Genomic DNA, 27,117 nt, shown 5'->3' with positions numbered 1-27,117 from the left:
TAAGAGTATATATTTTTGTGTTTCAGAATTAAACGTAGAATTGCACTATATTGTAAAATTAACCATCAAAAATTTTCTAATAAACACTTTTTTTAATCAAAATATAAAATTTACGAAAAATATTTCTTAAATTTGGGGGGGACCATACCTAGCAAATGAAGTTATAGTGAGAAAAATATTTATAAGTGAGATAGCCATTCTGTGTCAAATTTTATCTAGTTTCTGAAAAACATAAACATTATACACATTTATGAAAGCATCATAAAGCTTATAGAACAAAAAGCAGCGATGCGTATAAATTCTGAAAATCGGGTGTACACGTAAGACTTTGGTAAAACAAGTTTTGCTAATACATTTATCTATGAATACATGTTATTTTGCATATTTTATTACTTAGAATAAAATAGAATATAAAGTAGTAATGAAATAATTACCATAAATTATTTTTTTGAAAAGTAAAAAAAGTTAAATTTTGCCATTATTCAAAAATTTTGCCAAAAAATTTTCATTCAGCAAAATATAAAATAGTTTCTAAAGCTTGTACTATATCAAAATTTATAAATTTATGGTTTATAAGTAATAGGAAATATTATGTAGTTAGAAAACTATAAATATAACTAAAGATATTGGAAAAAATATAGAATAACCCAAACAGTTATTATATATAACCAAAGAAATTACAGGAAATATATATTTTATTGTGAAAACTATCTATTTACAAAAAATAAATAGTTACTTCAGAGTTAAAAGAGTGCTATAAATAACGTTTAGTAAGTGAAAACAATAACAAACTATGTGAAAATGAATTTTAGCCAAGTCATTGTGCCATAGCCTACACAAAGCCGGTAATTTCTCAAACATATTTCAGTAAATAGAAATTGATTTATTCTAAAATGTATATGTTTACCACTACTACGACATCAAACAACACACTACACATTAAATACGACACTAAAACACGTGTAAAACTATTAAAATTTACAAATATCCACAGCTCGGCACGAAAGTAATACAGAACGGCAGCGGCAATATGGCGGTCACAACAAACGGCGTCGCGTTTTCTTTTACGTTCTGGGGGGGGGGGGGGGTGGGGGGGGGGGGGGGTGGGGGGGGGGGGGGGTGGGGGGGGGGGGGGGTGGGGGGGGGGGGGGGTGGGGGGGGGGGGGGGTGGGGCTATCTGGCTGGTTTTAGTTGGGTTTTTCGACCAAATCATTCCCATAAAAAAGTTAACGTCTCTACAACTACATGTATAAGATTTTTATTTCGCATTTAGTTTCCTATTTCAGTAAAATTTCATACTGACGTTTGTAGTCTTTGATAATATTGTTAAATTTCTAAATTAAAACTAGTAGGCCCTGATAAAATTGTCTGATTCTAAATACATTTTCCTTTTTTACTTTCAGATTTTGAGTCTCCTTTGGGGATGATATAAATTCATTTGTAAATTTGAAATGAGAGAAAACCAAAATAAAGTAGTAGACATGTGTTAAAATACATTTTAATTGAGAAAAGGCTTCATGTAAATCTAAATCGTAAGATTATTACTGCTTAATATAAAAATGGGGTCACTCAATTTTAAATGCATTGAATTCTCTCATAGCACAAAATTTGTGCATCCCAGAGTGTACAATCTGCTTGCATTGGAGTGTAGAATCTGGTCATCTCAGAGTGGAGAATTTGTTTGTTTTAGATCGTACAATCTGGTTGCATTGGAGTGTAGAATCTCAAAGGTAGTGATGTACTCTTTATAAGTTTTTGTCTCGTATTTTGGTTGCAGGAGTCATCAATAGGGTTCTCCCAGTCAACCTTAGGTTATTAAATTTTCTAGGTGGAATAAAATGCATCTAGACATGGCCAGCTTGTGTATCCCTCATCTCGTTTGTTGAAGTTGGTGAATAAAAGGTGGTAATTTTATAAATAAAAAACATATCTAACAATTTTATATAAATGAATAAGAAAAAATTACAGTACCCATGTGGTAAATGTTCTAAAAATATAACCAAAGGCTGTCATTCTATACTTTGTACAGGAACATGTTCTAAATGGTTCCACAGAAAATGTACTTCTCTAACTATTGAGGAATATAAAAGTATAGCACAGTTACCAAGAAAATGGCTCTCTGAAAAATGTACATCTGTTGATTTCCATTTGGAACATGAAAAAGAAACTATAGGTATCAATCAAGATGTAACTCAAGAACTAATAAATCAAAATGAAATTATAAATTCACTTAATGATGACATTAACCAAGCAAGAAAAGAAATTATTAGTCTTAAGAATCATAATATACAACTAGAAACTTTAGTAATAATAAAAAAAGAAACAATTATACAGCTGGAAGAAGAAGTAAATAGACTACGTACTAAATTGAACCAAAAAGAAAATTTTAATATCTCTACAATAAAGAAAGTAAATTCGGATGTACATCATAGTCTGTCTCCTTTGAATTCCACACCTTTCCATAATAACACTGGACTGAAAAAAAGTTGATGGAGCTCTGAAAAAACAAAGCTAGAGAGTTTTTCAGTGGTTGTAAAAAGTAAAAAAAAATATACCTAACCCTATACCCAAGACGTATAATGGAAACCAAAATACCATTGAATTAAGGAACCAGTTTGAGGTTTTACAAGTTGATGAAGATGAGACTTCAAATGTTAGTGATCTCAGTACTGATGGAAGCCACAATGAGACACACATGAATAAGGTGCTCATTTGTGCTGATAGTTATGGACGAGATTTAGCCTGGCACCTTAATAAAATACATAAAGATCATGAAGCAGTAGGTTTTGTGAGGCCTGGGGGGCGTACAAGACAAATTATAAATTATAAAAATATAGAAAATGTAAATTTAAATAAAAATGATTACTTGGTGATGGTATGCGGCACAAATGATGTGGCAAAAAATGAAGCAAATGAAGCTTTGACTTTAATAACTGAAACCTTGGACAGAGCTACAAATACAAATATCATTTTAGTAGACCTCCCACACCGTTATGACCTGGCTAGTTGGTCCTGTGTCAACAAAGAAGTTGAAAAGACAAATAAGCGCCTCGAAGAGCTCAGTGGCAAGTACTCCAACGTCACACTAGTGAAATCTAGTAAAGCAGAGAGAGCTTTACACACCCGTCAAGGTCTCCACTTAAATTTTTGGGGAAAGAAGTGGTTAGCTGAAGTAGTAGCAAAAGCCATTACTGCCAAGAAGGATCCTAACCACAGGCTGTGCCTACGAGATGTGCAACCTCCTCCTCCAGGTACTTATGATGTGTCAGGGAACTTGTCTACCAATTGGAAAAAACTACAGTGCACAAGTAGAAGCTCACCAGAATCTAAGGACTCATGCCTCATTGTTTATCACTTAAATATTCAATGTATAAGAAATAAATTAGAAGAATTAAATCTATGGTCAAATAAATTAAATATACATGTATTAACAAACTATAAATGAACACTGGCTTTGTCCAGAAGAGTCTTTGTTTTATGTGCCAGCAGGTTTTTGTGTAGGTAGTATTTATTGCCGAAAGCCTCCCCTTAGAAGAGGGGGTTGTAGTATATATGTTAAAAGAGATATAATGTATAAAACTATTGAATTAGAACATTTATGTGTAGATTTCGTTTTTGAGTTTACAGGTATATTTTTAGTTAGTTTGAATGCTATCATTATAACAATTTATCGAACACCAAATTCTCTCATTAATGATTTCATAAGTTTTTTTGATGAGCTACTTGGTTATATAAATAGAAAATATTCTAAAGTGAAGTTGATCATATCAGGTGATTTTAATATCAATATAAAAAAAAGTAATGTCGAGGTAGATTCTTTTTTCAATTTACTGCGTTCCCACAACATGCATTGCTTAAATCTAGAAAACACCAGGGGTGAGGCATGCCTTGATAATATAGTTACTAATGTAAAAAAGGGTACTGTAACTTGTAATGTTATTGAACCTCATTTATCAGATCACGCAGCAGTTTGTGCAAATTTTCACACAATTGGTGCTCCAAACGCAGGTATAAAAAAAGGTATTTCAACTAAAACCATTAGAACGTTAACGCCATATGCTATTAAAAATTTTAGGAAAAATTTGACTCATGTAGACTGGTCACAGCTACAACGTTTTACTAATGTAGCATTTGATTATTTTAACTTTGTCTTGACAAGCACTTTTAATGTGTGCTGTCCTTTTAAAGATATTAAATTAAGCAATAGTGACAATACTAATAGGTTAAGTAGTAAATGGTATACAAAAGAATTGGAAAATATTAGGAAAATAGTTGTTGCATTGTATGATAAGCTTAAGAACAGTAAGGGTACAGTTCATGAACTACAATGTAAAAATGTGTACACAAGAGCAAAAAATCTGTATAGATCTGAAATTAAAAGACAGAAAAAATTATTCAATGAGAAATATATTACCAATTCAAAAAATAAATGTAAAGCTTCTTGGAAAATAATTAATACAGAAAAAAAGGTTGAAGAAAAAAATCATGAAACTTTTATTGATTCTAGGACTATTAATAACTTCTTTATACTTTCACCTTCTAATATAATTAATACTTCTGACCAGCAGAATGACAATAACCTTGCTCTTGAATATTTAGAAAATTACATAAGAAATAAGGGTGTATTAAAAAATTATTTTAAATATTGAAAGAAATGATGTTTTATATTGTACATCTAGGTTGAGTACCTCAAAAAGTGAGGATTATTATGAGTTTTTTCAATGAAATTATGAAAGATATCATTGACATAATATTAGAGCCAGTTACTTATTTATTTAACAAGATGCTAGATCAAGGAACATTTCCTCAAGCATTAAAAGTAACAAAAGTAGTGGCAATTTTTAAAAAAGGAGATAGGACTGACCCCTCTAGCTATCAACCAATCTCATTAGTTCCTATTCTTAGTAAAATATTTGAGTTTTGTATCAAAGAACAATTGTATAACTTTTTTGTTGTAAATAATTTTTTTTGTCCGGACCAATTTGGTTTTCTCCCATGTCTAAACACAGTAAAAGCGGTTGAAACTGTAACAGAACAGGTTATTCTGAATTTTGAAAACAAAATGATGACATCTACTACCTTAATTGACTTAAGTAAAGCTTTTGATTGTATTCCTCATGACCTGCTTGTAAAAAAGCTACATTTTTATGGCATAAAAAATAATGAATTAAGTTTATTTTCATCATATTTACAAAATAGAAGGCAGATGGTTTCACAAAATAAAGATGTATCTGGTTTCCAAAATGTTTTACAAGGAGTACCACAAGGCTCAGTACTTGGGCCTTTTCTGTTTATTGTAGCAATAAATGATTTTTCATTTAATATGCCTTGTAGGTCTGTTCTATATGCAGACGATACAACTATTTTAAATAGCAATAAACATCTGGAAACTTTAATTTTAGAACAGGAGCAGGCAATGACTGAAGCTATTAAGTGGTTTAAAGCCAACCTACTGGTGGTAAATAATAGTAAAACAGAAAATTTAATTTTTACTCTTGATGGAAACTGTGTCCTTGATAGTAAGTACACAGAACCTATTAGGCTATTAGGAATATACATGGATAATCGATTAAATTGGGATGCACATGTAAGTTTTCTTTGTAAAAAATTAGCTAGGGTTGCATACCTTATCAGGAAACTAAAGTATAGTGTCAGTAGTGAAATGTTAATCACAGCATATTATGCCTTTTTCCATTCCCAGCTCAGATATGGTGTAACACTTTGGGGGAATAGTACTAGAAGTGCTAAAACTGCTTTCATTTGGCAAAAGAAAGTAATTAGAATTACTGCAAATGTTGGCAATAGAGTTTCTTGTGTCCCAATTTTTAAAAAATTTAGAATTATGACCCTTCCATCCCTGTATATTTATTGTACTTTACTTAGTGTCAAAGAACAATTAGACAGTTTTATTAGTAGACAAGAAATACACTCCTACTGTACAAGAAAAAAATATATGCTTGAACAGATGAATGTTCGATTGGAGGAAACCAAAGGCACTTTTATCTATATGAAGATGAAACTTTTTAATAAACTTCCTGAAAAAGCATGTAATGTTTCCATAAGTAGATTTAAAAATGTTGTGAGTAATTGGCTTGTTGATAATACATTTTATTCTTTAAATGACTACTTAACCTGTGATATTAGTACTTTAATTTTTTAATAGTTATGTTTTTGTTAATAGTTATATCTATTGTTATTTATTTATTGTTGTTAAACCTATTTTATTGTAAATTTCTATTTGTTGCATTGTTATCTATTTATTGTTACTTTTTATTTGTTTTATTGTTATATATTTATTGTTTTTATTTACTATTTAATTTATTCTATATATAATGTTTTAGATATGTTTTATATTTAACGAGATGCTGCTAAAACCATTTTTACTTTTATTTTCTTTTTAATGACCAAATTGTGGCGTTATTCACATCTACCATGTACATATAAAATTTACTTTGACTTAGTGTCTAATCATTACACTTGCATTATAGAATTTTAAAGGTGTGATAGGAGTAGGCCTTTTAGATATAAGAAAAAGTGATGTTGTCCATTGCATTGTCAAGTGCTTAAAGACAATAAAGATTTCTTGACTCTTGACTCTTGAAAAATATTTTGGGTATTAGTAGCTTTCTACCAATTACCCCTCTCATGTTATTCCTCATCCTGACCTGGATTCTTGGCAATGTCAGAAACATTCTGGAGGTTGAAGCAGAAAACTGGGGAAACAAACTAGCAATTCAAACTAGTTGGCCCATGAAGTAGGTTGAAGTAATGGTGAAATGCATAATTCTATTTTTTTTCAACAGGTTATACGGCTCTCCATCTGGCAGTAAAATGGAAGAAAGCCAAGCTTGTTTATCATTTATGCAAGAATTCAGACAACACGCAACTCAAAGACTTCATCAACTGTAGAGACAATGATGGAAACACACCTCTACACCTAGCAGTCATCTCTCGTTCCAAGGATGTCATTGTGGAACTCTTGAAGTTTGTAAGTCATCGGCTAAGATGTTGACTCATTAAGAATTGAAGAAAATTATCTAAAATTTAATTCTTATTTAAAAAATATACTTAGTACTATTATTTTAGCCAACTTTTACAATTTAAAAATGTATCTGTTTATAATATTTTTAAATCGTTTAAAAATTAAAATAAAAACAAAAACTAATGCTACTCTGCATAATCACATATATTAAATTGCATAGAAAATATATTTTCAAACCCATTTATTCAGAGCAATGAATGAACAGAAGCAAGAATAGACAATCATTTTTGACCGAGTTGCTTTGGAGTACAATACTCCTGAAATAGTGGTCCAATAGTTGGAGGTAACTGGGGTAAGTTTGTGGGAAACTTAAGAATCAAGAATATTTTTATTGCCATCCCACACAACAATGCATTGACAAAGTCATAGAGTTTAAAATATGTCCCTAAAACATATAATATACAATATACAAATACAAACACATACACAAACCTTAACATAGCCTACATGGCACAGTTATATCCTTAATGCTGAGCATACATGCATGAACTACATGAAAATCCTATCACTTATATTGTAAAGATATATTTCTTCAATAGAATAGAATGCATTTTGCTTCAACCATTTAGACACAGCTATTTTAAAATTATTACATGAAATTTCCCTAACTTCTAATGGTAACTTGTTAAAGAGCTTTATGCCTATATACAGATAACTATTATGGGTTTTAGCTAGCCTAGCATGTTTTTAGTTGATTGAGTCTTGGTTTCTTGTATAATGAGTATGTATTGAGCTTCTTAAGTCAAATTGTTCTAAATTTCCTTTTACAGGGTGTGGTAGATAAGTAATGAGACTGGCCGCCGCGCGGCGCCCCAGTCGCTCGCAGTGCGGTCTCCACCTGCAGGTCACGTGGTGGGGGATCTGAGCTACAGTAGAACCGGTTCACAGTCGCGTCGTAGCCCTGGAGCAGTGAGGGTCGAGCTTCGCGTATTACGTTGCTTGTGTGCCCGTGACACTTGTGAAAACGCTGAAGATGGATCGCTCGATAGAACAGCGGTATGCAATCAAATTTTGCTTTCGCTTGGGCAAAACTTTTGCTATGATTACGGAGGCCTACAAAGAGCACGCCCTATCAAGAGCTCAAGTGTTCCGGTGGTTTAATAGATTTAAAAACGGGAGGGAATCCGTTGAAGACATGGAACGATCTGGACACCCTTCAACGAGTCGTGTGGATGAAACGGTGGCCAAAGTGAAAGAACCTCTGGACTCCGACCGTCGTTTAAGCCTCAAAATGATCGCCGATGAGGTTTCCGTGAATAAATTTACGGTTCACCAAATTGTTACGCAAGATTTGATGATGAGGAAAGTTTGCGCAAAATTGGTTCCCCGAGTGCTCCCCGCGGATAAAAGCCTCGTGACCTCCTATTTGACCCGAATTGGAGTTGAAGTTCTGCCATAGCCACCGTACAGCTCTGACATAAGTCCTCCTGATTTCTTCCTATTTCCGAAGGTAAAAAGATGCCTGAAGGGTCATCGTTTCGACGATATTCCGAACATCCAACGTGCTGTCACGAAGGCACTAACTGGGATAACTCCAACGGATTACAGTGTGGCCTATGAAGCTTGGAAAACGCGCTGGCAACGTTGTGTCGACGCCCAAGGCGGGTACTTTGAAGAATATTAACGTTTTGTACAAATCGGATCAATAAATTTGTTTTTCTAGACTGAGTGTCATTACTTATCTACCACACCCTGTACATATATCAAACTCTGCAATACAAAAATACAAGGGAGCGTAAGTATATCATATTCTATAAAATAAGGTTTACACGAGTCACTATTGCTAAGATTAAAAATTTTTCGCACAGCCTTCTTTTGGCACAGAAAAACCTCTCTAGCTCCGCTGGAGCTACCCCTGAGAAGGGTACCATATGTAAGGTGGGAATGAAAAAGGGCAAAATAATTGGACCTAACAAAATGAAAGAAATGGACCTAACAAATTTAAACACTGTGTACAATTTTGTTGAGGATTTAGGTGCAATAGTTACATTAAAAAAACAGGAAAAGAATGTTTCGACACGGTCAGTTCAAAATAACCTCTTTCAGACTGGCATGAATCAAGTTAATATGATCCTTTTGAGCTTTAGTGAAGTTCGCAATTGAACAGAAAATGTGTCTGGTTACATGTGTTGTCCAATTAACTACAAGAAACCCACGGCCATTAACATTTAACAACAAAGTATTAACTCATTAGAATGCTATGATGTAGTGTTAACTCATTAGAATGCTATGATGTAGTGTTAACTCATTAAAATGCTATGATGTAGTGTTAACTCATTAGTATGCTGTAGTGAATGTTACCTCATTATTACGTTATGATGTAGTTTTGACGTATTAGTATGCTATGATGTAGTGTTAACTCATTAGAATGCTATGATGTAGTGTTAACTCATTAGAATGCTATGATGTAGTGTTAATTCATTAGTATGCTGTAGTGAATGTTACCTCATTATTACGTTATGATGTAGTGTTGACGTATTAGTATGCTATGATGTAGTGTTAACTCATTAGTATTCTATGATGTAGTGTTAAATCATTAGTACGCTATGATGTAGTGTTAAATCATTAGTACGCTATGATGTAGTGTTAAATCATTAGTATTCTATGATGTAATGGTCATTAGTATGTTATGATTTAGTGTCAACTCATTAGTATGCTGTCGTGAATGTTACCTCATTAGCATATTATGATGAATGTTAAAGTTGTTGTTTTGACAATCATGAGGACAGCTGTAGTCGCAGTAGTATAAAATGGCATCTTTTCACAGCATTAAAAGCTTAACACTGTTCATCTTGGTCATTGTGAATGATGAAAATAAGACAGTTTCTTTAGAACATTTTTTTCCAAGATGTAAACTATACTTATATATTTTACAAAGAATTTTAGAGTATTTATGTACATGTATTTGTAGTAGTATACATATTTTTCCAAAACGCCACTAAAAATTAGCATGCAAATAGGTTAATGAATTATAAAGTTCTATAATGTACAATAAAGAGTAACACATGAAAAATGTATAATTGAATACTCTGTACTATTATGAGTAAACATAACAGGTTAGTTATTTAACCTGTCCTTTAAATTCTTAATATTTTAATAACAATTTATTTTCATTTTAAAGGAGGAGCTAAACATCAATGCCAAGAACTTTGTAAGTCAAACACCACTAGCGTTGGTGTGGGGAAAGAACGATACGGATGCTAAGCTTATTCAAGAAATACTACTCGCTTCCAAGGTAAACTGTTAATCAGATAAAGTTTTACTATTAGCTTGTGTTTTTCAGAGAACGGTGACCTTGCCAAATTAATACAGAAGGTTTGATATTGATTATATTTTGTAGTAAAGTAAAGATTTTTTATTTTACCAGGCGAAGTTAAGGCTAAGAAGCCCTCTCTGACACTTAACCTTGGGACCAATAGCTAAAAGGTGATTTCCAAACCACCATTAATGGCTGGGCAGGCGAGCTGCTTGCAAGGACAGAATCGCTCAGCGGTCACCCATCCAAGCAGCAGCCATGTTCGACGCTGCTTGCTCTGGTTATCTTGCATTAACAGTTGTACCCTCTATACTACGCCATTGGCTGTAATGAATGTGTACTGAAATCCATCTTCTCATGCCACCTGATGTCCACACTAATCGTATAAGATCCTTTGCAATCTGTGTTGATCATTTGACGTTGTGGCTTCTTTGAAAAAAAGAATTCACAGCGTCAAATGATCAATGGTTTTAGAGGAACTCTCTGGTAGAACTCAATGTGTCAATGTGATGAATTCTTTGTGCAAATCGTATTCTAGGTTTCTTCCTATAACCTCTAGCGTTCCTCTAGGCTCGATTTTAGACCCTCTTTTGTTTCAATGCAAATGACTTAATACCTATTTAAGGGATCACTTGAAGCAATATGTCGATGATACAAGTCTGTGCGAGTCACTCAATCAGTACAAGTGTGTGAGTAGTCCAAAAGTTACTCAATTACTTGAGACTGGGCTACATGCAGTGTTACTTAATTTTTGTGTGTGGCTTGAAATAACACAGAGTGCCTCTAAATCGATAAAACAAGTATGCTTTATTGGTAATGGACAATCAAAAATTTGATTTGATTTCACCATGACTGGCCAGGCAGGCAATCAGCCGCACACAGCACATTGTGCACAATCTATTCACTATTCAATTTATTCCCATCTGTCATTAGTTTTACTTTTTCCTTAGTTATAAAAGCACTACATAGAATATGTACTACAATATTTACATCATATACAGTATAAACATATAGCTGTGCAAAACAGTGGCAAAATAATAAATTACTCTATGACTGCCCAGGCAACCACCAGAGTTGCTAAGTCCAAACAGAGAGGTACCTTCAAAAGAACAAGATGAAAAGTTTCAGACATCGTCTGTTAGATTCTAGCACATAGCAGCTCTACATTTGAAAACTGTTGACTATCCGAGCAGTGAAATGCAGTTGTGACAAGTGACATGTTACTGTCTGGGCAGTCAGCCACAGTTTTGGCAAGTGACATGGTTTTTTATCAATGGAGAATTTCTAATGCACCGTCAGAGAAATTTGCTGATGTTTAGGATTTGCACCCACTAAAGCACTACCGTATTACTCCTTCTCAGGACTGCTTTCCGCATTACTTGAAGAGGGTGCCTACTTAAGCCAACAGAGGACTCCTACAGTACCAGGCCATCGGTTGGGCAGCACCGGGCTGTATTATGTTTCTTCTAATTTCTTGGTGTTCAGCACTGCCGCTACATAAGCAGAGACACTATTTGCAGTCTCTCTGTCAGAGACCATTTTCCAAACAATGGTGTCCAGAGAGAGGTGGCCTAAGGCAATCTCAAGTCACCTTCTTTCGTTTCACCACCGCCTGCAGAAGAACGCGTAGTTGTGCTCCATCCCCATAGGGACATTTCTAGTTTTCAAAGTTACACATCTTAGAAAAGGACGCTTGAAAGTTCTCATTGCCGGCGAGGAGCTGGATGAGGTAGAAATTTACCTCCCCATGTTGTCGCTCCACCCATTCTCTCATGTCTAATCAGTCTGGCCGTCCAACGTGCTCTGCTCTCTAGCAGCCATTTTTTCTACTAGTCCGCCATGGTGTGTTCTCGAGCATCGGTGCGAGTTACCACACCGTTCCTTTGTATACCCGCCTCCTTTGGAAAGCGAGAAGATCGATAGTCCCCCAACCACGAGGACGACCGCCATCCTTTGCCTGTGGCACACTTGACGCAGAGCGTCCGCCCATATCTCAAACACGTACAGGAGCACGGAGCCGCCGCTTATTCACCACAGATCCACCGATATTCTTCATCAGTCTCAACGAGGCTGCAAATAACCACCGCCTTGTTTGCAGACCTAGAATGCTCACGTTTATTGTGCCAGAACGTGAGCTCGATATCAAGCGTCACGCCGAGATACTTCACAGAGTTATTGGTCCTGATAATATCCTGGTCCATCCGGATCTGGACGACAGTGTCATTCCTCCGTCTGGTGAGAAGTACGATCTCGGTCTTCTCCGTTGCCAAAGTCAGGCCGTGCTCATCCATCCAGGCGACCACTACATCAATAGTCGATCGAGCAGCCATTGTGCCTCATCGAAGTTCCTCACAGTGATGACCACGGCAATATCGTCCGCGTATTCCACGAGTAAGCTCCTTTCAGGCATTTCCATTTGGAGGATTCCGTCATAGGTGATGCGCCCACAGGTTTGTTCACAGCCCTGCGCAGCTCTCGCCGTGAACTCCCTCCAACGTGGCCCGCCGGCAGTAATATAAGACAACTGCCTATTTCTAAGCTGTTAAGCATTCTCAGGAGGAAAGCAGGTACGTGAAAATCGTCTCGTAGAGTGGTTAGAGGATCAGGCCATCTGACTGAGTTCAACGCGTTTCGCACGTCCAGCGCGGTCAGTACGACCAGCCGGCGAGTGCGATGGTCCCTACGCTGTGTTACCCCGAAGGCGTCTAAAACCTGCACCACCGCTCCTATTGTAGAGAGGCTTTCCCGAAAACCGTGCTGACGGTCAAAAAGTCCACCACCCGCCTAGATCGCTTCGACGAGCCTCAGCTTCAGCAGCCGCTTGAGGAGCTTCTCTGCCGTAATGAGCATACAAAGAAGTCTGTATGTACAGCGCTGTAAATCTGTCGCCTGAGGAGCTCCATATCAGCAAGGTCCTTCTTAGGGCTAGTCCTCAGACCGGAGGGCAACTCAGGGTTCACAGAAGCTTTGTTCCTAGAAGCTTTATTGCACTTAGAGCAGCTGTTCTCACCACCTCCTGCCCCATAGGAGTGTATCCCAGGACCGCTTCAATTGCTAGTGTTGGGCAGGAGCTCATCACTCCCGTGATGCTTAACCCTCCATCAGGCGCTTAAAATTAGAAACACCATCAGGCGCTCACGGAGGTTTCCTCCAGGTTAGCGAATAATGGATATCATAGTCGTTTAAACTGTTTTTATTTGTTTACATATTCATACTGATTTAAGTACAATATAATATATTCATTTTTAGAAATTAAATAAAAATTACTCTCTTATGTAATGAATTTTCCAAATAAGAAATTCAAAATCTTAAAAAATTCTATTGTATAGTAACAACATGATTTATTTTAAGGAATAATACAATTAATTGTAAATATGTTTAATCTGCTGTAATAATATATGGAAATTAACTTAGTTTTTAACTTCTTACAAAAATAACATAATTCAATTCTTGAGATATTATACAGTTGTAATTTCAATTATTACTCTGAAATCAAAATTTAATCTTTTTCAACATTTTTTTACACACTACACAAAGTTTCAAAACATTTTTCTTCCGGTTCTTATAACGACAATGTTCACTCCATAAACAGTACTGAAATGTTCCCTAGCACACTGGTACTGTACTGACAAGTCTCTCGTCTTCATTCTCCATTTCACAAAATTCAAATAAAATATATTGTAAAACTTAAAAAGAAACCATCACAGGTCACACATTTAGGCGCACACGGATTATTACTCCATAAAAACTATACACAATAAGGCGCTCACGGAGATTTCGTCCAAGCACTACAAACACAACATCGGGCGCTCACGGAGGAATCGTCCAGTCTCGCACGGAAGTAGACCTCATACTGACAGATTTTGTCAAAGATAAGCGGGAGGCTATTTTTTCGCTTCCCCGAAAGATGCTCGTGAAGTACACTGTGGGAAACTACTGCCAACATCGCAAAAGTAATACTATTTTTAATAATAAAAAATACACGGAGGAAAACTCCGTTTAGCGCCCGATGTAGGGTTAAGCAAGCTAACCTTTGAAGACTCTGTAGCCTTTTAGCAGCTGTTGTTTGTTCTACTTTTGGCCACTACACTAAGGCAGCATATGTGACCATTGGTTTTATTATGGTTTCGTTTATCCAATATATCATTTTGGGTTTAAGTTCCCATTTAAATCCAAAAAGTCCCTTACAGGCCTCAAGGGCCATTGTCGCTTTGAATATCCTGTTTTCAATGTGGGAGTTCCAAGTGAGCTTTTCATCCAGGATTAAACCCAGGTATTCCTCTTCTTTTTGTTTGGTTGATGCTGATTCCCTCCAGAACAGGTTTTGTAAGCATGAACTTTCTCTTCCTGGTAAAGGTAATCATATTTGTTTTAGATGGGTTGATCCGTAGACCTTCCCCATGACACCAGTTGCTTATGAGGATTAGTTCTTTTTGTATTAGGCGTTCCAGCATGCCTTTGTTTTTTTCTTTGATCATAAGCACTAGGTCGTCCGCATAAGTCAAATTCATTTTTCTGGAAGGGTTCTATTTCTTCCAACTCTTCTACTAGGGACACTCAGTATCCCTTCCTGTTGGTAGATTTAGGAACTCTGTGAGTCAGGTTTTTTCCTTTATCTCCTCCATGTTGAACCTAATAGGGCAGTGGTCCTCCGATAGTGAGGCCTCCTTTGAGACGTGCCACCTTACAATGTTTGTTTTTGAGTCCTGTGGATAGGGTTATGTCTAGGACTTCTTTCCTAGTTCTAGTAATATAGGTTGGACTTGATCCTCTATTTTCTAAAACTAAACCATTGCTAAACATAAACTGTAGAAATTCCTCACCTCTTTGGTTTATATTTGTGCTTCCCCAGTAAGTATGGTGAGCATTGCAGTCCCAGCCGAGAATAAGGGCCGAACCTCTATCTCCGCAGCTCTGCAATAGTGTTTCTATCTCTTTTGGTGGGCAGCTTGTTGACGGGTTGGGGAAATAGGCTGAGGCTATAGTAACCTCTCTCACCCCTTGCAGAGATGCCACTTTCACTGTAGCCGCCACCAGATCTCTTGTTATAAAATCTGTAATAGGAAAGGCTGTTATTTGTTTTGAAATTAGAATACATGTTCTGGGGTTTTCAATTGATCGATCATATATGAGATTACCTACCTGAGTCGTTAATCCTCTGATGCAACCTCTATTGATCCAAGGTTCCTGGATTAGGGCGATATCCAGGCCTGTTGAGATAAACCTCTTTCCCAAGATGTTGGTTGCGCCCTTAGCATGGTGAAGGTTTATTTGTAGTAGGCGCATACTTACGCCTTTTTTCCACCTCCCCCTGGTGGTTCATCCCCGTCCCTCCTTTTGGATTGTTTGGAGACGCTGTCCCCTTTTCTTCCTTGGGCTGAGACAGATGGTCCTTTTAGAGAGGGTCCCCTCTTCAAGAAGAGGGAACAAGTTGGTTTTATGCTTTCGACCTCTACACTGGCTTGTGGAGTAGACCTTTCAGGTAAGGTATTTACAGATTGCTCTGACACCTTCGTGGTCTCCTCCACTTCCATCTCTTCAGCGGTGCTTTTTTACGTGGTGACTGCCTCAGATATCTCTGAAGTCTCCTCTACCTTTGTAGGTTTTTCTGTGTTTCCTTGGCGTTTCTTTTTCAGTCTGAGCTGAATTTTCCCAAACTTCACTTATGCTAAGGTCGGAACCCATCATCAATCCCTCTATGTTTTGTGAATTTTCACCCACTTTTTGAATGCTACAAGAGCTCTCTGTTTTTTTATCACTTTTTTGTGATTTTTTACTCATTTAGTTGCCACGGGTAGCGGAGATCTACTTGGGGAAGGCTAAGTTTAATCTGGAGGTCGCCAGGTATCCAGAGTTCGCATATTAACGACCAAGAACTCCCTTGATCACGCAGCCCTCGGCATATGCTGTTCCACCTTGGCTTGGATACAGAAGGAAATTTAGATTTAGGATAGTTATAGGTAGATTTTTGGGAAGTTTACCCAACAGGTGAGAGTAGTAAGAAAAGAAAAATGAATGTAGTGAGGATAGTTTGAAAGAAGCCCGCCAGATCAGCTCAGCCTGATCGGAATAATCAAAGAAGACAAGGTTTGGATCAGGCAGTTCCCAGGTGCACGCGCACGAAAAACTACAGCACTTTAGAAGAGAGAAGATGGCTGTGCGTGTGCTTTGTGGCCGCTCTGGCTTGGCACATGTGATGGGGTATGAAGACCCCGCCACTTCGGCACCCGGAATTAACTTTATTTACATTGGTATCTTTCCTAGGTAATACTTCCATTATATTTTTATTTTTTTACAACTGGTTTTTATAACTTTGTATCACAAGAAATATTTTAAATATTTATATTAAGGATCAGGGCCGTTGCGTGAGTGAGGCGAGGAGGAGGAAACACTCTGGATATTAGCATCCGCAGAGAGCAAACATCTCTAACGATTCGCTATGTTGATGAAGGAAATTATGAAATTAACATAGCTGAAGAAACCTCCGGCGAAGCTCTCACTGACTTATGCTGAATGTGGACTAAACATGAACGACTGTCGGGGCCAGGGGTACGATAATGGTGCCAGTATGGCAGAAAGTCCACAAAGGTGTTCAAGTTCAAGTACTAGCAGATTTCCCTCTGGATTTTTTTCATGCCTTGTGGCTGCCATGGTCTGAACCTGGTAATTGCTGATGGAGCAAACTCCTCGGTCAAATCTACATCTCTACTTGGAGCTCTCTAGCATATATATTCAGGCAATATTTTCAGGGTGTACAAAGCGTTGGTGTGCCATTAGTGAACATGTCGAGGATCTTACGCTAAAACAAGAATGTGCAACACGATGGGAAGCCCGCATATCTTTAGTGCAGTCTGTTCCGTATCAGTACGTCGAAGTTCAGGATGCTTTGATAGAACTTAGTGAGAAAACGGACGACCCGCAGACATTGAGTGAGGCTCATTCCTTAGTCAAACAGATGGAAGACTTTTCTTTCTTAGTTTGCTTTACTAGTACAGCATGATTTGTTGTTTTAAATCAATATATTGGCTTTCAAGGGAAAGCCAAAGGTGTCAGTAATGCTGTGAATAAGTTCAATGATTGCTTGGACTTCTTAAAAAAATTTAGAGAAAATGGATACACTAACGCAGTAATTTCCCCAAGGGAAATTGCAGAAGAGCTAGAAATACAACCAACCTTCCGTGAAAAAAGAATTCACAACAAGAAACGTGTCTTTTTTTACAAAAGTGCAAGTGATGAAGTGCAAACATCTGCAGAATATACATTGAAGAGGGAGGTATTTTATACATACAGTTTCAGTGACATCACTGAAAAGTAGGTGCACTGCAATTTTTAATCATAACTCGCAGTGAGGGTTTTTGTATAACTTGGCTAACCTTTCACCAAAAGATGACTTAAAAAAACTTGTTTGAAACTAGAAACTTTCTTTAAAAAAAAATACTGATAGCTTATGAGATATCAACGGCATTGAACTTTTTTGTGAATTGCAACAGGTGAACTCCATGTTGGAGCTCAATGAACCCAAAGTTGTGAACTCCATCTTGGAGCTCAATAAACTCAAAGTTGTGAACTCCATCTTGGAGCTCAATAAACCCAAAGTTGTGAACTCCATATTGGAGCTCAATGAACCCAAAGTTGTGAACTCCATCTTGGAGCTCAATGAACCCAAAGTTGTGAACTCCATCTTGGAGCTCAATGAACCCAAAGTTGTGAACTCCATCTTGGAGCTCAATGAACCCAAAGTTGTGAACTCCATTTTGGAGCTCAATAAACCCAAAGTTGTGAACTCCATCTTGGAGCTCAATGAACCCAAAGTTGTGAACTCCATCTTGGAGCTCAATAAACCCAAAGTTGTGAACTCCATCTTGGAGCTCAATAAACCCAAAGTTTGGCAAGTTCAACTAATCGACGTGTTGCAAGCAATCAAGAAAATAGGCAGCAAAGACTTTATCTCTGGATTACACGAAGAGTTTTTTAACTAAACCAGTGACAGTTGCGAGTGCTGAATAATAAATGCTGAAAAATAGTGCTGGAGCAGAGCTTCAGTAAGCTGAAACATAAAGATATATTTACGATCAACCATGTCACACGAAACTGGTTTAAGACTGCACTAAGTGGAAGGTGAACTGGAGCTTAACTTAATATTCTTGTAAAATTGTTATTTTTCTGCCAAGGTAATTAATTGATGGCTCCTGCTAATGGCATAATGGAGCTCAATAAACCCTCATAGCTCATAAAGTAATACAGGCTTTTCATTTACAACACGAAAATGTTCATACAGAATGTAAATTAAAAGCATACTAATACGGTTATACTAAACATATTTTAGTAATAAAACAACTATTACATATATTAATTTAAACAAACTCTCCAATAATATAAAGTTTTTATTTTTGTGAGGCCTTTCGTACTCAATGAGAACATCTTCGGACCCACACAACTGTATAAAAGTAATAATAACAATAGTAACATAAACAATTTTGTACTAAATAAAAACATATGTCATTAAAAATACAAAGAGATAATATTCTATGACAGCACAGTATGTTATATGTATATATAAAAATATATAAATTTGATATTTGTTAAATCAAATAAAGTAACGGTGAATTTTGAAAAGGCCCAGGTTCGTTGTTTACCAGATTATTTTGGTTCTTTTTTTATAAAAATTGTTTCATATGCATCAAGGAATTTTTTATTTTGTACTTCTTTTAATAATTTTCCATTTGAAAAAGAGTGTCCAGTTTGAAGTGCATGTTTTGCCATGGCTGATCTTTCTTCCTGTTGGTATTTTAAACATGCCCTATGTTCCTTAGCTCTTTAAATTTTCTTTTTGTTTGGCCAATGTATTTTAAATCACAATTGTTACAATTAATTTGATAAATTCCAGATTTTTCTTCTTCATTAATTTTATTCTTGGGATTTCCTAATATATTCTTTAATTTAATTTTGGAATTTGTAGATACAATATTAATGTATCTACTACATAAACAAACAGTTTTGTAAAATGTTTTATTAATTTAGCTTTTATTCTTTTAGGCTGATCCATTGCTCATTAAATTTGTAAATGAGTCAGAAGAAGGCTCTGAAGATGAAGAGGATGATTCACAAGAAGATTATCTCCCTTTAACATATTATGAAGATATGGTAATTTTTCTGAATTTAGAATCTATGTTTTATATTGTTAAACTGAATATATTGCATGTAGGAGTTATAGAATTTCATAAAAATAAATTACTTCAGAAAATGAGGCCCTGTTCTTTTAAAAAGATTAATAACGAAAATTAATACCAAACGTTCATGAATTTTTTGCTAACCAAAAGTTAAGTGTGAAAAATGTTATAGAAAAGTTGAGCATAATGGAAGAGGTTACAGTTTCTTCTTAGACATACTGCAAACGTTTTACGCTCCAAATCAGTCATAAGAAACATGCTAACAGTATTTTCTTATGCAAAACGCCATTCACAATTTACGAGGGTCTAGTTGTCTAAAAATTAGCGAACTATGCATACAGGTAGAACTGTTTAACCATATAAGGATTACACTTGTATAGAAAAATTCTGATTGTCTTGGGACAAATATTTTTCACAATAACAGAGTGTGACCAAAATCGTTACTTAAATACGTGTAAGCTTTTTTTATGAACAAATTAAGTTAATGAACAATGTGCAAGTAAGGTAGTAATTGAAGTAAGCTCCTGTGACTTGGCCTGTGCTGTGGCTGCATGGATTGTGCTGCAATTGCATGGATTGTGCTGTAGCTGCGTGGATTGTGCTGTGGCTGTATGGATTGTGCTGTAGCTGCATGGATTGTGCTGCAATTGCATGGATTGTGCTGCAATTGCATGGATTGTGCTGCAATTGCATGGATTGTGCTGTGGCTGCATGGATTGTGCTGTAGCTGCGTGGATTGTGCTGTAGCTGTGTGGACTGTGCTGTAGCTGCGTGGACTGTGCTGTAGCTGCATGGACTGTGCTGCAATTGCATGGACTGTGCTGTAGCTGCGTGGATTGTGCTGTAGCTGCGTGGATTGTGCTGTAGCTGCATGGATTGTGCTGTAGCTGCATGGATTGTGCTGCAATTGCATGGATTGTGCTGTAGCTGCGTGGATTGTGCTGTAGCTGCGTGGATTGTGCTGTAGCTGCGTGGATTGTGCTGTAGCTGCGTGGATTGTGCTGTAGCTGCGTGGACTGTGCTGTAGCTGCGTGGACTGTGCTGCAATTGCATGGATTGTGCTGTAGCTTGCGTGGATTGTGCTGCAATTGCATGGATTGTGCTGCAATTGCATGGATTGTGCTGTGGCTGCATGGATTGTGCTGTAGCTGCGTGGATTGTGCTGTAGCTGTGTGGACTGTGCTGTAGCTGCGTGGACTGTGCTGTAGCTGCATGGACTGTGCTGCAATTGCATGGACTGTGCTGTAGCTGCGTGGATTGTGCTGTAGCTGCATGGATTGTGCTGTAGCTGCATGGATTGTGCTGCAATTGCATGGATTGTGCTGTAGCTGCGTGGATTGTGCTGTAGCTGCGTGGATTGTGCTGTAGCTGCGTGGACTGTGCTGTAGCTGCGTGGACTGTGCTGCAATTGCGTGGACTGTGCTGCAATTGCATGGATTGTGCTGTAGCTGCGTGGATTGTGCTGTAGCTGCATGGATTGTGCTGCAATTGCATGGATTGTGCTGTAGCTGCGTGGATTGTGCTGTAGCTGCGTGGATTGTGCTGTACGAAAATATATATTGTAGGGTTGTTTTACACTTGAAGTAAAAAGTAGATTTCAATCTTGGAAATGGTGTTTTACTTTTTTGTTATATATAACGATGATAAATGTACGAAATCCTACTATCCTTTCATAATTGAAAGTATTACAAAACAACAAGACCAAATAATAATAAGGAAGTTGACTGTTCGTCTGCATGTGAAAGTCTTTTTAATATGACTAAATTTTAAAAAATGAAGTTAAATAAAACTAAAACATATTAACGGGAGGATACTATGTTCCTGTCAAAAAATAAAGTAATTTTCCTTTTCTGGAAAGTTAAGTATTTCATTGTTGGAACTACTCATCAACGCATACATTGTTGTAGATATGCGTGTTTTTTTAATACACGTAATTATTCTAAGTTTACGTAACCAACCAATTTGGATAAGGTGGACCACTATTAAAACCTTGCTTCCAGTTGGTATTGATATCTAAAGATTGATCAGTGGCATCACACACGCGAGTATATGAGCACAGCGAGGGTCGGCACTATTTATATAGTCTTAGATTGTAATCCGTTCCCAACAAGAAGCAAGCTAGTGGTATACTGGTATAGGCAGCTCAAAATCTAACTTCGTCATGTAAGAAAGTTTACAAAATAACACACAATAGTTTGTTAAAACAACAATATTTCAGTGCATGCCCTGAAACATCACTATGACAGTATGATTTCTGGCAGCAGTCACTAATAACGTCTTCACTGCTATAACACTTTGGATAACCTGGAACTTAGAATAACCACATTCCGCATAATAAAGTCCCTCTTCTACTTGAATGCGCTTGTTGCATATTATTTTGTGGATGTAAGTTATTAAATAAATGTTCATTAGTGTTAATAATAATGAATAACATATTTGGTTATTGCAAACACAATTTCTGAACAGGCTTTATTACACCACAATCATTGCATTCATAAGATATGTAGTGGTCTTATATCAGTATACGGCATGGTTATTACCCTACTCTCTGGTTTCAAAGTCGACATAATAATCAAATTATTTGTATGAAATGTTCAGTGTTAATTAAAACCTTTTTAGTAATAATTTTTAATTTAGTAAAGATATCTTAATTGTGATACACAGGATCCAGCACGAGATCACAGGGGGGATGAACTTTGCTATCAGAAGTGATAGAAGCATCCATTTCCCTCTATACCAATAAGATGTTATTGTAATGTTCGGATGTGCACAAGAGCACATTGGCATATGGCTTGCTTCATTTTTCATGTATTGAAATGGGTTTGGTAAAGCCTACAACCAAATATGTAGACATAAAGTGAAGAATGAACATCCACTGTTGTCACCATGGCGTATTTTTAGTGAGCAGCGCTGTTCTTTTATGCTATTTTCAAATAGAATCCGAAATCAAAATCATACTAATTTGGTAGTGGCAAAAATATTATAACGATGAAACCGCTATTAAGTAAACAAAAAAATCTTGTAAAAGATATCATTAATTTAGTTTTTATTGTTTTAGGCTTATCCATCACCCACTGTATCTGAAGATGAGTCAGAAGATTCTGAGGATGACGATGATGACTCACACGAAGATCATACCCCAGACTGTGAAAATGTGGTAATTATCTGAATACCAATCTGTGTTATTATATTGTTAAACTAAACGCATTGTATGTCGAAGTTATTAAATTTTGTACAAATTTCATGGTGATCATCCATCACATGAAAATTATCTCTGTACAGTATAGTTTGAAGATGTGGTGATTATGCCATTTAAAAAGGATAAGCCTGGGACGTACCAATTATTCAGTAGGAAATCATGTTTAAAGCCTCTGGTAACTGCTCATATATACATATTATAACGATTATATAACGATTTGAATATTTTCTTCTTGATCTGAACTTTGAGACAGTTTATCTAGTTTTTTTTAAGCAGGCTATAATAGAACTAGTCGGAACAAGGCAATTAAAAGCAACAAGATTTTAACGAAATTTAAAAAAGTACCTAATAAATATCAAAATCAACAATAGGGTTAAAATTCTAGAATAAATATAAAATTCAACAACAAATACGAAATTTAAAATAAGTATAATAATATAATAATCAATATATAAAATTTTACAAATACAGTTACATACACAAAACCTACAATATATTAGAAACATAAATGGTTTGTAGTGAGAAATTCCTCAACTGAATAAAAGGGAGACATTAACAACCAATGGTAAAATTTGTGTTTAAATGTTTTTGCACGGTATTTGAGAATGAGATGCTCCAATTTATTGTAAATCTTAAGCGAAAGGACTGAGTGACTATTAATTGACGCAATCTGTGAAAGTTAATTATTGTTTTATTTTTATTATGGGTGTTGTAGCTATGTACATCACTGGCAAGTGTTATTAACTGTGGGTTTTTCATTACATATAAAGTAAGATCAAGTGGAAGGAGTATAAAGAAGATAATAGGAGCAAGAAGATTAATATTTTCACGGATAGTCAGGCAGCACTGATGGCGCTGGATTCTTGTGTGATCAAATCCAAACTAGTTTGGGATTGCTATCAAGTCGTTTCCTCCCTTTCCAGAATCAACAATGTGACCGTTTGTTGGGTTTCTGGTCATGGGGGGATCCCTGGGAACGAAAGAGCTAATGCCCTGGCCAACCGGGGCTCAGCATCAATTATGACAGGCCCTCAACCGTTCTGCGGTGTTCCAAGGTGTGAATCCTCTAGGGCTGTCTCGAAATGGGTTCATGCTGAACACGAGAGAAGGTGGAGGTTGCATCCGGGCATGAGAATGAGCAGAATGGTACTACAGTTGCCTTCCTCCAGAGTGGCGTCGGACCTTCTCTCACTTAAATAGAACAATGTCTTCTCGGGTTATAGGTCTTATCACGGAACATGGTCACTTGAGGAAGCATATTCACAGAGTTGGCATCCTGCAGGAGGATCCGCTCTGTAGAATGTGTGATGAGCAGGATGAAACTGCCGAGCACCTGCTCTTTGATTGCCCTTCAATAGCAAGGGAGCGGTATGCCATCTTTGGTAGTTTGGACAAGGGTGTTTAATTTTTTCCAGGAGGACTTGATAGGTTGTTTTCGGCGGTTTGTGGAACTGCTGAAATCATAGACTGGTAGGGCCTCATGGTGTGCTTCCGGGGTGCGCAAAAAGCCCTTGAGGCTTAAGTGCATGGCAGTAGGCCGCTCCAAGGAAAACAAAATCAAGTGTATAAAGGTTTATTACAGTTTGAATTTCCATCTTCACAAACAGAGGTTTACAGCCTTGACAATTACTCTAATGGCTGTTTTTGCAACAGTAAAATACTGTTTATTTTACTATTTTCCCCATAGAACCAGGTCATATCTCACGATTAACCGAAGTCTGCGAAGTGAGCAGTGCAAACATACCTGAGGGAGACAGAAATTGAGACGTTGTAACAAATAAACAACTCTGGATAATTTTGTTGAAGTGTAATCAATGGTGTGCATTTCAGGATTACTAATTCCAGAGTTAACACTTCTGGATAGTCAACAGGTGTACTGATTTTTTGTTTATTTTAATTATACTCTGATAAGTTAAATATATAAATTTAGAAAATAGAGACAGATGGGGGAGAGGAATCTGACAATTAATAATGAAGCTATAAATTGTTGTTTCAAGGGTTAATATTGTCTGTCATAGTTGAAATATTTTCTAAAATATTTCAGTGGAGGAAAAATACAATTTGTTCTTTTCTGCTAATGTTAATTACAAATCCTGCTAATAGCATAATGGCTCATAACCATAAATCATGCAAGAAGCTTGTGATAATCATGAAATAGAATCTAAAAGCATACTAGTATGTTTGTATGAAAAGTATAACAATTTTGACAAAACAAGCATTACAACACCATAATAATGTTGTACAAGGTATTAACTTAGGAATTCTTTTAGGATTATCCATCTCTCATTGAATCTGAAGATGAGTCAGAAGAAGAGGACTCTGAACAAGATGATGACTCACATGAAGATTCTTCCCCTATGGCAGATTATGGAGAAGTGGTAACTTATCATTCCAGAACCTATGCTATAATATTGTTAAACTCACATTAAACTTTTCATTCGAGGATGTTTATTTTAACACATTTTAAGGATAATTTACAGAATAAATATTTCAAGAGAATGCAACCTAGTTTGGTATAGTTTAAAAATACTGATGTTTTCTAAAACCTATTTCAAACAATTGTATCTTAGACTTCAATAATCTTTCACATCTTTTTTGCCCTAAAAGTAAACATGTTGGGATTATTGAATGTATGATTCTTACTTGCCCTAGTCAGACTTTTAGTATGCCTGAAGGATCACATTGGACTATACATTTTAACTCCTTAAAAATACTTTATAACAAAAGAATGTATTTGTTTTTAATTTGATATACAGTGTGAGTTAAAAGTAGGCTATGGATACACTCTATATAATTTTTTATGGATAAAGCTGGATGGATGGAACTCATGACACCTTTCTAAGAAATAGAAGTTAACATTTTAGTCACTGTTACAACTTTGCCCATTTGCCCAAAATATGATTTTTTGGGGGGTGCTCAGAATTTTTAATTTAAAGATCCATTAAGTGACGCCTCATTTGAAAGGTCTTGATAAAAGAAGAACAACAAAGGAAACTAGAGCTTTCTATCTCAACCCAGTACAAAATGGCAGCTCATTTAAATTAATTTTAAGTTAAAAGCATGGATGATCCGGCTCAACGTGCATTGAACAAAGATAGGAAAATAAAACTCAGATCCTATTTCCCTGGTTGAGGATCTTAAACTACACTGCTGTAGAAACACTACCAAATTATTATGTAGTGGTAAAGCCCCCAACATTTAGATGAGTTTCTACTAAACAAGAACGTAACTCAATTGTGTTGCAGACCTCTTATACTGTTGTCCGCCGACGCCACCTGCAAGTAGACGTGAAGCGAGATTGACAGACTCTAACTAGAACTTAAGACTCCCTTACTGGAACATTTCTGGGTGGTTATTCGCTTCTTTTTAGGCAACTTATGTAAGTGTAAATATCTGTTAACTTATTCTATGTAAGGAGATTTGTGATTATTTGTTATTATTCAGTTCATAACAGATTAAGAAATGAAATATTGTAATTATTTATACTTATAGAAAGACTATTTTATCTTAAACTACCAAATGTGCTGTATACATAGATTGTAAAATTGCAGCAAAAGTTTACTTACTTACTCAAACATAAGAGTAAAAGTATACTATGAAATTTAGGAATACTTTTTGTTGATGGATCCCTTGAAAAAAAACCAAATTTGGCTGTGAAGGGGGGGGGGGTAATGTCAGCTTCAAGAAGTACATACAACCCTGATGATAACCAGTATGATATCAGCTAATGTTTAATGTTTCTAAATTTGTTATGAGTTCAGAAAGAAAATTGGTTTAGTAGTAATTAGTCTTTTAACTATGCATATTTTACATTCTTTGTTTTTCTACACAACTAAGTTTTGCAAGTTGGTTCTTTTAGAATTACCAGAGATAGAGTGATTTCACAAGAGCTACAGCTAACTGACTTGTGTGTTGCCTGCATACACATCCAGAACATCCATTTTGGAGGTGTCCATAACACAAAGTATGAGAGAAATTAGTATTTGTTTCAATTTTCCACTATGGAAAAGTCTAATTGTGACTATTGTGAAAGTGTTATGTTACCTATTTATTACATGTGAAATGGAAAATTGAAGCAATAAGCTACTTTTAGCCGTTAAATTTTGCACCATCGTGAAATGAAATGTCAATCCTAAAAGTAGTTTTAACCCAAAAATGGTAAGTCAAGTTCTACGAGACAATGCAAGGTACTTTGATTTGGAAAGCTCAAAAAACTTATGAATGATGAGTTCAGCTCCAGTTTACTTTCCTCTTAGATCTGTAATCTAACGCTGTCACAGACTGGACTGGAATCTGCAGTCAAAAAATGAAGAGATTCAAAAAATGCACTTGATGAGATAATGAGAAAGCCTCTTCACTTAGATTACACTATATTTTGTAGCCTGTGCGTCTCTGATCTTGAAACAGTCTAAAGAGTTTGTATTGAGCTTCTTCTTTGCCGACTTTTTTT

At 36.2% G+C, this 27,117-nt stretch overlaps 1 protein-coding gene across 1 annotated transcript; it reads left to right on the top strand.

The window, feature by feature from the left end:
* The first annotated feature begins 2,872 nt into the window (after positions 1-2,872).
* Positions 2,873-26,290, top strand: LOC124368320 (glutamic acid-rich protein-like). The gene is made up of 7 exons (XM_046825594.1): positions 2,873-3,251; positions 6,804-6,988; positions 10,164-10,277; positions 19,335-19,442; positions 22,527-22,625; positions 24,938-25,045; positions 25,913-26,290. Exons 1-7 carry the CDS (start codon positions 2,873-2,875, stop codon positions 25,967-25,969), a joined length of 1,050 nt encoding a protein of 349 aa, XP_046681550.1. The 3' UTR covers positions 25,970-26,290.
* The last annotated feature ends 827 nt before the right edge of the window (positions 26,291-27,117 follow it).

Source organism: Homalodisca vitripennis, chromosome 8 (genome assembly GCF_021130785.1).
Source record: "Homalodisca vitripennis isolate AUS2020 chromosome 8, UT_GWSS_2.1, whole genome shotgun sequence".
Lineage (NCBI taxonomy): Eukaryota > Metazoa > Arthropoda > Insecta > Hemiptera > Cicadellidae > Homalodisca > Homalodisca vitripennis.
The sequence above is the reverse complement of the archived record's forward strand: the minus strand, read 5'-3'. Positions and strand labels throughout refer to the sequence as shown.